The following is a 12083-nucleotide window of genomic DNA, read 5'->3' on the forward strand; positions in this document are numbered from 1 at the left end:
GACCTCAAAGTAAAGGCCATAACAAGAGATAAGGAAGGCCACTACATAATACTAAAGAGAGCAATTCAACAAGAAGGTGTAACTCTGGTAAACATATATGCACCCAATACAGGAGCACCCAAATACATAAAAGAACTTCTGGAAGATATCAAGGGAGAGATCAATAGCAATACAGTCATAGTAGGGGACTTTAATACCCCACTGACACCAATGGATAAATCCTCTAAACAAAAAATCAGCAAAGAAACAGCAATCCTAAATGACTCACTAGATCAGATGGACTTAATTGACATCTTCAGAATATTTCACCCCAAAGCTACAGAATATACATCTTCTCCAGTGCATATGGGACATTTTCAAAGATAGACCATATCTTAGGACACAGGCAAAGTCTCTTCAAATTCAAAACAATAGAAATCATAACAAGCATCTTCTCAGATCACAATGGCATAAAACTAGAAATCAACTACAATAAAAACATTGAAAAAAAATCAAACACTTGGAGGCTAAATAGCATGCTATTAAACAATGACTGGGTTACCAGAGAGATCAAAGAAGAAATAAAAAGCATCCTGGAAACAAATGACAATGAAAACACAACAATCCAAAATCTATGGGACACAATGAAAGCAGTCCTGAGAGGGAAGTTCATAGCTCTACAGGCCTACCTCAAAAAAACAAGAAAAACTGGTAATAAATGATCTAACTACACAACTCAAAGAGTTAGAAAGAGAGCAACAAGAAAAGCCCACAGTACCCAGAAGGAAGGAAATAATAAAGATCAGAGCAGAAATGACATAGAGACCAAAAAAAATACAAAAGATCAATGAAACCAAGAGCTGGTTCTTTGAAAGGCTTAACAAGATTGATGAACCTCTCGCCAGGCTCACCAAGAAACAAAGAGAAAGGACCCAAATAAACAAAACCAGAAATGAAAGAGGTGAAGTAACAACAGACCCTACTGATAAACAAAGGATTGTCAAAAAATACTACGAACAACTCTACTCCAACAAACTGGACAACCTCGATGAAATGGACACATTCCTAGAAAAATACAAGCTTCCAAAACTCAATCAGGAAGAATCAAAAAACCTGAATAGGCCAATAACTACTGATGAAATTGAAACAGTAGTCAAAAAGCTTCCAGCAAACAAAAGCTGTGGGCCAGATGGCTTCACAGGGGAGTTTTACTGAACATTCAAAGAAGAACTAAAGCCAATCCTTCTCAGACTATTCTAAAAAATTCAAGAGGAAGGCACACTTCCAAGCTCTTTCTATGAAACCAGCATTACCCTAATCCCAAAACCAGATAAAGACACCACAAAGAAAGAGAATTACAGGCCAATATCCCTGATAAACATAGATGCTAAAATCCTCAACAAAATTCTAGCAAACCGGATCCAGCATTACATTAGAAAGATCATACACCATGACCAAGTGGGATTTATTCCAGGAATGCAAGGCTGGTACAATATCTGCAAATCAATAAATGTGATACATCACAAAAATAAGTTGAGAGACAAAAATCACATAATCATATCGATTGATGCAGAAAAGGCATTTGACAAAGTCCAACACCCTTTCTTGATAAAAAGTCTCAGCAAAGTGGGAATAGAGGGATCATACCTCAACATAATAAAAGCCTTATATGACAAATCTACAGCCAACATCATACTCAATTGGCAAAAACTAACACCATTTCCCTTAAGAACAGGAACAAGACAGGGATGCCCACTTTCACCACTCCTGTTTGACATAGTACTAGAAGTGCTAGCCAAAGTGATCAGACAAGAAGAAGAAATAAAAGGCATCCAAATGGGAAAAGAAGAAGTAAAATTGTCATTATTCGCAGATGACATGATACTGTACTTAGAAAACCCTAAAGACTCCATCAAAAAATTATTAGACCTAATAAATGAATTTGGCAATGTAGCAGGATACAAAATTAACGCCAAGAAATCTATGGCATTTTTATATGCTAATAGTGAACTTACAGAAAGAGAAATTAAAAAAACAATCCCATTTACCATTGCACCAAAAAAAATTAAGATACCTAGGAATAAACTTAACTAAGGAGGTAAAAGACTTGTACTTGGAAAACTACAGGACATTGAAAAAAGAGATAGAGGAAGACATAAACAGATGGAAGAACATACCGTGTTCATGGATTGAAAGAATCAACATCATCAAAATGTCCATACTACCTAAAGCAATCTACGGATTCAATGCACTCCCCATTAAAATACCAACAGCATATTTCACAGATCTAGCAAGAACTCTCCAAAAATTCATCTGGAATAAAAAACAAACAAACAAACAAACAAACAAACTCGAATAGCTGCTGCGATCCTGAGAAAGAAGAACAAAGTAGGTGGGATCTCAATACCAGATATCAAGCTGTATTACAAAGCCACTGTTCTCAAAACTGCCTGGTACTGGTACAAGAATAGACATATAGACCAATGGAATAGAATATAGAATCCAGAAATCAACACAAACCACTATGCTCAATTAATATTTGACAAAGGAGGCAAGAACATACAATGGAGTCAAGACAGTCTCTTCAATAAATGGTGTTGGAAAAATTGGACAGATACATACAAAAAAATGAAACTAGACCACCAACTTACACCATACACAAAAATAAACTCAAAATGGATAAAGGACTTAAATGTAAGATGGGAAACCATAAAAATATTAGAGGAATCCACAGGTAGCAAAATCTCATACATATGCCAAAGGAATTTCTTCACTGACACAGCTCCTGGGGCAGGGGTGAGTAACTTTTTGTTAGTGTGTGCCAAAAACCAGCAAAATCTCTGACTCAAAGTTCTTCTGCGTGCCAACCCTAATTTTTTGTTATGCCTACTTGATATCTCTTAAGGTGTATGTATGTGAAGAACCTTGAAGAAATAATAAAATTAATTTGAGCGACAAAAACACAGTATATGATGATGAAAAATACATTTATTTTTTAATGTATACATGTATACTGATAGTCCGACAGAAAACTTTATGACTCCGTTTGATATTATCAGTGGGACTTTTGCTGCTGCATCACTGATGATAGAGATTTTACATCAGGTTTATATTTCGTGACCTTCAGAGATATGCACGAGCTACTACTTTCATCCGTCAGGCTACTCCTATTACGAGACTTAACAAAATTCATCACTGAGAACAAAGATTCACAAGCGTATATGGATGAAAACATGGAGAGTAACGCTGTTGCAAAGTTTTTTAAACAGAAAAAATTTTCTGGAATGGCATTCCAAGTCCTCAATAGTTCATTTTCGACACTACTCTCTGGTACTCCCATCTCTAATCGCTTTTTTTTCAATGTTTTCCAAGTCAACTCTAAGGTCAATAAATTTCTGCTTCCAAGTTGAGCTACTCTGAAATTCAATCAACTGCATTTCAAAGTCAGCTATGTCTATGGTCTTTAAGATAACTTGTCATGTAAAATTATTTATTTATCTAAGATGCACCTACACTGAATTTATCTGAAAAATAAAAAAGTTGATGTTAAGAAAATAATTGTAAATGGAAGATTATAAGAGAGGGTTTCGCGTGCCAGCCAAAGTTACTGGAGTGCCATGTTTGGCACGCATGCCAGGGGTTGCCCACCCCTGTCCTAGGGCAATGGAAACTAAAGGGAAAATAAACAAATGGGACTATATCAAAATAAAAAGCTTCTGCACAGCAAAAGAAACCATCAACAAAACAACAAGAAAACCCACTGCATGGGAGAACATATTTGCCAATGATATCTCTGATAAAGGTTTAATCTCCAACATTTACAGGGAACTCATACAACTTAACAAAAGGAAGATAAGCAAACCAATCAAAAAATGGGCAACGGACCTAAATAGACACTTTTTGAAAGAGGACATACATAAGACTGAGAGACATATGAAAACATGCTCAAAGTCACTAATCATCCGAGAGATGCAAATCAAAACAGCAATGAGGTACCACCTCACACCTGTCAGCATGGCTATCATCAACAAATCTACAAATGACAAATGCTGGCGAGGATGCAGAGAAAAAGGAACCCTCATTTACTGCTGGTGGGAATGCAAACTGGTGCAGCCACTGTGGAGGACAGTATGGAGTTTCCTCAAAAAACTAAAAATGGAACTTCCATTTGACCCAGTGATCCCACTTCTAGGAATATATCCCAAGAAACCAGAAACACAATCAGAAAGGATATGTGCATCCCTATGTTCATAGCAGCACAATTTACAATAGCTAAGATTTGGAATCAGCCTAAGTGCCCATCAGCAGATGAATGGATTAAAAAACATTGGCACATCTACACAATGGAATACTACACTGCTGTAAAAAGGAAGGAACTCCTACCATTTGCAACAGCATGGATGGAGCTGGAGAGCATTATGCTAAGTGAAATAAGTCAGTCAGAGAAAGATAAATATCACATGCTCTCACTATTTGTGGATTATAATGAACAACATAAACCGATGAACAAAAACAGATGTAGAGACAGAGAAACATCGATCAGATGTTCACAAGTCAGAGGGAAGGTAGGGGAGGGAGGGGGTGAAGGGGGAGAGATCAACCAAAGGACTTGTATGCATGCATATAAGTATAAGCGATGGATGTGGACAACAGGGGGTGAGGGTGAGGGCAGGATTGGGGGTGATAAGAGGACATTGGGGGGATAAGGACACATTTGTAATATCTTAATCAATAAAGGGAAAATAAATTTTTAAAAAATATATTTTATTGATTTTTTTACAGAGAGAAAGGGAGAGGGATAAAGAGTTAGAAACATCAATGAGAGAGAAACATTGATCAGCTGCCTCCTGCACACTCCCCACTGGGGATGTGCCCGCAACCAAGGTACATGCCCTTGACTGGAATCGAAGCCAGGACCCTTGAGTTCGCAGGCCGACACTCTATCCACTGAACCAAACTGGTCAGGGCAAGGGAAAATAAATTTATAAAACGAAACATGATGCAATTTCAGACTAAATTAATAGAAGTGAAGTGTCTGAACAAAGGGAAAAAAAATTGAGAAGTTGAACTAAGTGAAATAAGTCAGACAGAGAAAGATAAATTCCATATGATTTCACTCATATTTTTAAAAAACTGAGCTCCCAAATACAGAGAACAGATTGGCAGTTGCCAGAGGTGAGGGGATGGATGAAATAGAAGGTGGTCAAAAGGTAAAAAATTTCAGTCATAAAATAAATAAGTCATGAGGATATAATTTACAGCATGGTGACTATAGTTAATAATACTGTATTGTATATTTGAAAGTTGCTAAGAGAATAGATCTTAAAACGTCATAAGAAAAAATATTTTTAACTATATGTAGTGATCAATGTTAACTAGACTTATTGGGCTGTTCCTTTTGAAATATATAAATAGTGCAGTATTATATTGTACACCAGAACTAACATAATGCTAAATGTAAACTATATATCAATTAAAAAACAGAAGCTGACATATCATGCCATATAGTATTAAAAAATGTACAAAATAATTCGCCAATTTTGACCATGTAATAAGTAACTGTATTGCATGAAAAACAGCTATGAAAAAGATATTCTTTAAATACTGACAGACAAAAATAGTAGAGAAAAATATAGGTATAGATATGTGCCGGGGTCCAACCCCAGCAGGTCCAGGGGTCCCCAAAGGTGTGGACGGAGTCGGCGAAGAAGGAATGGCACGGAGACAGCGTTCAGTTGATCAGCAGCCTAGCCAGGATCTCCAGCCAAGTTCTGGTCTGGATCTCCAGAGAGGTTCTGGTCTGGATCTCCAGCGAAGTTCTGGTTAGGATCTCCAGCCAGGTTCTGTGTCCATGTTCTCTTGCTAGGTTCTCCAGCCAGATTCTGTAGCCATGTTCCCTCGCTAGGTTCTCCAGCCAGGTTCAGTCACCATGTTCTAGTCAGGTTCTCTTGCCAATTTCTATAGTCAGGTTCAGTCCAGGATCTTTTGCCATGTTCTCTCGCTAGGTTCTGTCTCTAGGTTCTGAGGCCAGTTTCTGTCCAGGATCTTTTGCCATGTTCTCTCCAGCGAAGTTCTTCTGTCTCTAGAGAACGTTCTGTGTAGGTTCTGTGCCTAGGTTCTGTGTTCTAAGTTCTTTCTCTTGCTATCTTGTTACATCTGTATTTATACCAGTTGATTCAATCCTATCAATCTCTATTACAAAGGTTAGGGCGTTTCTTATCTCCATTCCAGGGAGTAAAGATTATGTAGCTTAAGCATGATTGTTCATAGTTAAAGTGATTAATTACCCGCCTGGCACTTAGTTGAGGGGTTTTATTCCCTCCCTAACTTCAGGGGAAAATCCCTACCTGGGGATTCAACCTTTCTCGGTGAGGTGACCTTGGTTAAAACACAGCGCCAAGAAGGTGAGCAAACATATTAAGAACCGTATGCCATATATGCCAGGTCCCTTGAAACAGCAAGGATGGACCGGCTCCCGGCAGATATGTAATCCCAGAATACTTAAGAATAATCGGAAATAAAGTTTTTCATTGCTCCCAGGATAAAAGAGAAATATGTCTAAGAGTGGCCTCAAAGATAACCAAATGAGTTTAATTTAACATGTATTCTAACATACCTACACTAGAGGCCCGGTGCACAAAAATTTGTGCACTCGGGGGGAAGGGGAGGGTCCCTCAGCCCGGCCTGTGCCCTCTCGCAGTCTGGGACCCCTCGGGAGATAATGACCTGCTGGCTTAGGCCTGCTCCCGGGTGGCAGAGGGCAGGCCCAATCCCTAGGTGCAGCCCCTGGTCGGGCTCAGAGCAGGGCCGACTGGGGAGTTGGGGCGCCGCCCCTGTCATGCACAGAGCAGGGCGGATCGGGAGGTTGCGATGCCACCCTCAGTCACACTCAGGGTAGGGTTGATTGGGGGGTTGGGGCACTGCCCCCTGTCACACTCAAGGCAGGGTCGATGGGCAGGTTGCGGCACCACCCCGTCACGCACAGAGCAGGGCCAATCAGGGGGGTTGGGGCTCCTTACCCTGTCACGCACAGAGCAGGGTTGATCAGGGGGTTGGGGAGCTCCCCCCGTCACGCACAGAGCAGGGCCGATCAGGGGGTTGGGGAGCTCCCCTCTGTCACTCACAGAGTAGGGCCTATAGGGGAATTGGGGCACCGCCCCCTGTCACACACAGAGCAGGGCGGATCAGGGGGTTGGGGTGCCGCACCCTGTCACACTCAGGGCAGGGCCAATCGGGAGGTTATGGCTCTACCCCGTCACACACAGAGCAGGGCCCGTGGGGGGAGGGGGAGGGTGGGGCGCTGCACCCTGTCACACACAGAGCCACAGGGCAATGAGGGGGTTTGGGCGCTGCCCCCTGTCACGCTGATCCCGGTGCTGGGAGGCATATTACCCTTTTACTATATAGAATAGAGGCCTAGTGCATGGGTGGGGGCCGGCTGGTTTGCCCTGAAGGATGTCCTGGATCAGGGTGGTGGTCCCCACTGGGGTGCCTGGCCAGCCTGGATGGGGGAATGATGGCTGTTTGCAGCTGGTCACACACCCTTCAGGGTGGGGGTCCCCACTAGGGTGCCTGGCCAGTCTGGGTGAGGGGCTGAGGGCTGTTTTCAGGCTGGCGGGTGACTGAAGCTCCCAACCGCTCCTTTTTTTCTTTTCTTTTTTTTTTTTTATTCTGGGCCAGCTTTAGCTCTGAGGCTCCAGCTCTTAGGCCTCCGCTGCTGAAAGCAGGTTTCTGGCCTTTGTTTACCTTCTGTATTTAAAACAATGTTGCGATCCTGCTGGCTGAAGCCCGACGGACTAAAGCAGGTTTCTGGGGTTTTGTTTAGTGCCAGGGTCCAACCCCAGCAGGTCCAGGGGTCCCCAAAGGTGTGGACAGAGTCGGCGAAGAGGGAAAGACTCGGAGACAGCGTTCAGTTGATCAGCAGCCTAGCCAGGATCTCTAGCCAGGATCTCCAGCCAAGTTCTGGTCTGGATCTCCAGAGAGGTTCTGCTTTTGATCTCCAGCCAGGTTCTGTAGCCATGTTCCCTCGCTAGGTTCTCCAGCCAGGTTCAGTCACCAGGTTCTAGTCAGGTTCTCTTGCCAATTTCTGTAGTCAGGTTCAGTCCAGGATCTTTTGCCATGTTCTCTCCAGCGAAGTTCTTCTGTCTCTTAGAGAACGTTCTGTGTAGGTTCTGTGCCTAGGTTCTGTCTCTCTTGGTCTTGTCTTCTCAGTTCTGTCTCTTTCTGTCTTGTTACATCTGTATTTATACCAGTTGATTCCAATCCTATCAATCTCTATTCCAAAGGTTAGGGAGTTTCTTATCTCCATTCCAGGGAGTAAAGATTATGTAGCTTAAGCATGATTGTTCGTAGTTAAAATGATTAATTACCCGCCTAGCACTTAGTTGAGGGGTTTTATTCCCTCCCTAACTTCAGGGGAAAATCCCTACCTGGGGAAACAACCTTTCTCAAAGAGGTGACCTTGGTTAAAACACATAGTGCCAAGAAGGTGAGCAAACATATTAAGAACAGTATGCCATATATGCCAGGTCCCTTGAAACAGCAAGGATGGACCGGCTCCCGGCAGTTTAGCTTCTATATTTGTAACATAGTTGCTTAGAGTTGCAGCTCAGAGGCCTGCAGTGGTAGGCGGGGAACGTTGGAGTCCTCCATCACTGAAGCAAGCAAGCCTCATGTTCACTTTAAGTTGCCTGGCTGCCGGCCGCCATCTTGGCTGGCAGTTAATTTGCATACTGCCCTGATTAGCCAATGGGAAGGGTAGTGGTCGTACGCTAATTACCATGTTTCTCTTTTATTAGATAGGATGAGCTAACATTTTTATACACTTTGCATTTCTTAGATTTGCAACATTTAAAAATATATATATTTTATTGATTTTTTACAGAGAGGGATAGAGAGTTAGAAACATCGATCAGCTGCCTCCTGCACACCTCCCACTGGGGATATGCCCGCAACCAAGGTACATGCCCTTGACCGGAATCGAACCTGGGACCCTTCAGCCTGCAGGCCGATGCTCTATCCACTGAGCCAAACGGGTTAGGGCTGCAACATTTTTATTAAACTCATTTTAAAGACAGTTCTTAAAGGTTATGATTTTTAAAGATCAGATAATCATGAGCTAGCTCTCTTTTTGTAGTATAAAATGTGCTTCAATCTTCCTTAGTTTAAATATTATCATTCTTTATACTTTTCAGAAGTAAATACCTTTTGGCCAGATATTATATGTATTTAGGGGGAGGGGAATTTCAGGAAAATTTTCCAAAGGACCAAGCAGCATATCTTGCAAACATATCTGTTAACCAGTGATGACATGAAGAACATGAAAGATTGAACAACAAAGTCTTGATTATCAGGAATATTATAATCCAATACTATCTGAGCTCCCCCTTTCTTTGGTTCAAATTGTACCTTTGGAATTTTCTTCCATCATATAAACGATAAAGTTAACATTTATAATACTTTCAATGTAGAGGATACTAAAAGTTCAAAAAAAATCTAACCTCGTCTACTTCAACAACTTCTTTATAATTTTTAGCTGTATCCTAGGTGGAGTGTGTATAATCACTCAAGAATTAAAAATAAAAACATAAAAAGAAAAAAACAACAGCAACTAAAACTATCTTTCTGAATAAGAAATAAAATTCCAGAGTAAACACAATCCTGCCAAAGAAACATAAAAAGATTTATACCTACAGATGGAACAAAAAGTGTATAGATTATCCAGAAAAAGCATATGTATTTCTTTTTCTGATCAGGGCCTCATTCATGTAAGACGCTTTGCAATTAACCACTACTCAGTAATGCTTAATGTCAAATCTAAAAGATTAATAAACTGAGATAAAGAGAAGTTAAATATGTTCTGTCAGCTGACAGTTCATCATCAAATGTTGACAGAATTTTAAAAATCCAAGGAGTTTTCTGCTGTGATCACTTTAAATATAATGTCCTTAGGTACAAATTATAACAAGTAAAAAGTTTTAGAGTGATTACACACTATGCCAGGCCCTGCTTTAAGTGCTTTAAAGGATTAATAATCTTCTCAAGAACTCTAAGAAATAGGTCCTCAACTGAGCCTCATTCCACAGATGAGGAGTCTAAATCACAGAGAGGTCTAGTCATTACCCAAGGACTTTGAGTTTGGACCGACTGCTATGATTCAAATATAGGCAGTCTACCTCACAGAACCCTACTGTTAGTATTAAAATGCAGTCACAAAATAAGATATTTGGCTAACTTATATTTTAGATAATTTTGACATAGTAAGCTCCCCCTTTCTTTGGTTCAAATTGTAAGTAATAATAATAAAAACTTCTCCCCCTTAAAAAATTAACTAACCTAAGATACTTAAAAAAAAAAAAAATCTTACATTTTACCATATTAAGCCAGGGGGGAAAATATCTAAAATTTCTCAAAGATCAGATATTAAATATTTCGAATGAGTGGTTAAGTACTGCCATCTCCATCACTTTCATTTTAAAAGCCATCTCTCCCAAAAGAGCACAAAACCTAGTGATGTCATCACCAAAAATCCCATTCATTCCAATGAAAACAAACTCCTTCACATTCACCTTTTTTTTGAGTTCGGAACATGTCCAATTGTTTCTGTTGCTGCCGCCTTAAAGTGTTAACAATAGCTATTGCCAGTCTCAATGCTTCTCTGGGGTACCCATGAGAACGTAATGCGTCCACTCTTGCACAGGCTGTAGGGACATGTTCTAAAAACAGAAAGTTAAGGGGCGAGAGAAAGTTGCCACTGTCAGATATATCCATAAAAACAGGATTTAATAGTAAGATGTTTTCCCCCCAAAATACTATTAAAAAAACACAACAAACCATTTCTGAACTTCGATTTGAATGAAAAACTCAGCTCCTACTGCCAAGCATTCATCCATCTCCCATTGAATCCCTCAGCTCTCCTCCTCCCACTCCAATAATGCTATAGAAACTAAACAAAGAAGTAAGTCATGGAAATGTCTTTCCGGTTTGGGCACTTACCATGCCAGAGGGGCCACCCACGGGAGTCAAAGAGGGAGTTTTCAGTGTCGTCATGGTAACAGTAGTTGGTGTATAGGTCACTGCTGATAATGTGCTGCAAGTGGCTATCCTGCCAGTGGAGATCGCATGCCTCAATGGCTCGGGTGAACACTGTCCGATGTGGCCTGTTCGATGAATCTGTTTTTTTCACAATTCAGAAAGCCGTGTCAGCTATTATTCACATGTGAATAAATCAGTCATACCACTCTGTGGCCAGATGTTCATGAGCAAACCCACACGCATTGTCCTCACCCCCTACACGGAAGGATGGAGGGTGAATATTCTCATGTCCTAAGTACTAGGAGGCAAGTCAGCCCAAAGAGCCACCATTCACTCACTTGTTTTATCCAACACAAACACTCTGCAGCCATCAAGCTAAGGTTAAAGGCATCCTGCAAAAAGAACTGTCAAGTCTAGTTTCCATGCCAAATACACTCAAAGGAGGCACTTGGCACAAAAACTACATGAAAACTCACTGCTCCCCACTTCGGAGGTGCTGTGGTGGGCTGCCCTGATGGGATCAACAGCTCTCACAAACACTATGTAAGAGATGTGACACCAGCCATGGAACCTTTCAGGAAGATGCAATCAGCCTTTAAAGTTATGCAGAAGGGTTGTGCTTTTGGTTGTATTTTTTAACTATATTGTGCGGTTTTGCACAATTAAAACTATTATGCTTCTTGGGATATAATGGTTAAATGCCACTTTATATCCCAAAGGGCATAAATGCATATATTTAACAGTTCACAAAGCCACACAACATAGCTACAAAACAAACCAGCGCACTTACCTTGTCCCTACAGGCTGCCTCCTGACTCCTGTGCAGGTTCCATGACTGGTGTGATGTCCCCAGCATAGTGTATGCCGGGCATCACAAAAGAGCAGAAGCATACACTCCGAAGAGGGTTCAAGTTTCAGGACCTGACGGAGAAAAGAAATGTTTGGGGAATAAAGGATATTCTCACCCCCACTTCTGGGAATATTCAGTTCCTCTGGATAACATGGTCCAAATTCTACGTGCACTCCCACCCTTTGTGTCCCCACTCCAGACTTACCTTCAACTATGGCAC

At 41.0% G+C, this 12083-nt stretch overlaps 1 protein-coding gene across 3 annotated transcripts in view; it reads right to left on the reverse strand.

The window, feature by feature from the left end:
- Nucleotides 1-12083, reverse strand: part of ZSWIM6 (zinc finger SWIM-type containing 6) — a 212686-nt gene that overhangs the window by 21836 nt on the left and 178767 nt on the right. Inside the window, exons 6-7 of one of the 3 annotated variants that reach the window (XM_059694562.1) lie at nt 10975-11151; nt 10548-10694 (exon numbers count right to left, since the gene is read on the reverse strand). The exons of 1 other annotated variant lie outside the window; for it this stretch is intronic. In XM_059694562.1, coding sequence (XP_059550545.1) covers nt 10548-10694; nt 10975-11151 — 324 coding nt within the window. The remainder of the gene's footprint in view (nt 1-10547; nt 10695-10974; nt 11152-12083) is intronic. One more of the 3 variants, XM_059694563.1, reaches the window with a different exon arrangement.

The sequence above is a fragment of the Myotis daubentonii genome, chromosome 4 (assembly GCF_963259705.1).
Source record: "Myotis daubentonii chromosome 4, mMyoDau2.1, whole genome shotgun sequence".
Lineage (NCBI taxonomy): Eukaryota > Metazoa > Chordata > Mammalia > Chiroptera > Vespertilionidae > Myotis > Myotis daubentonii.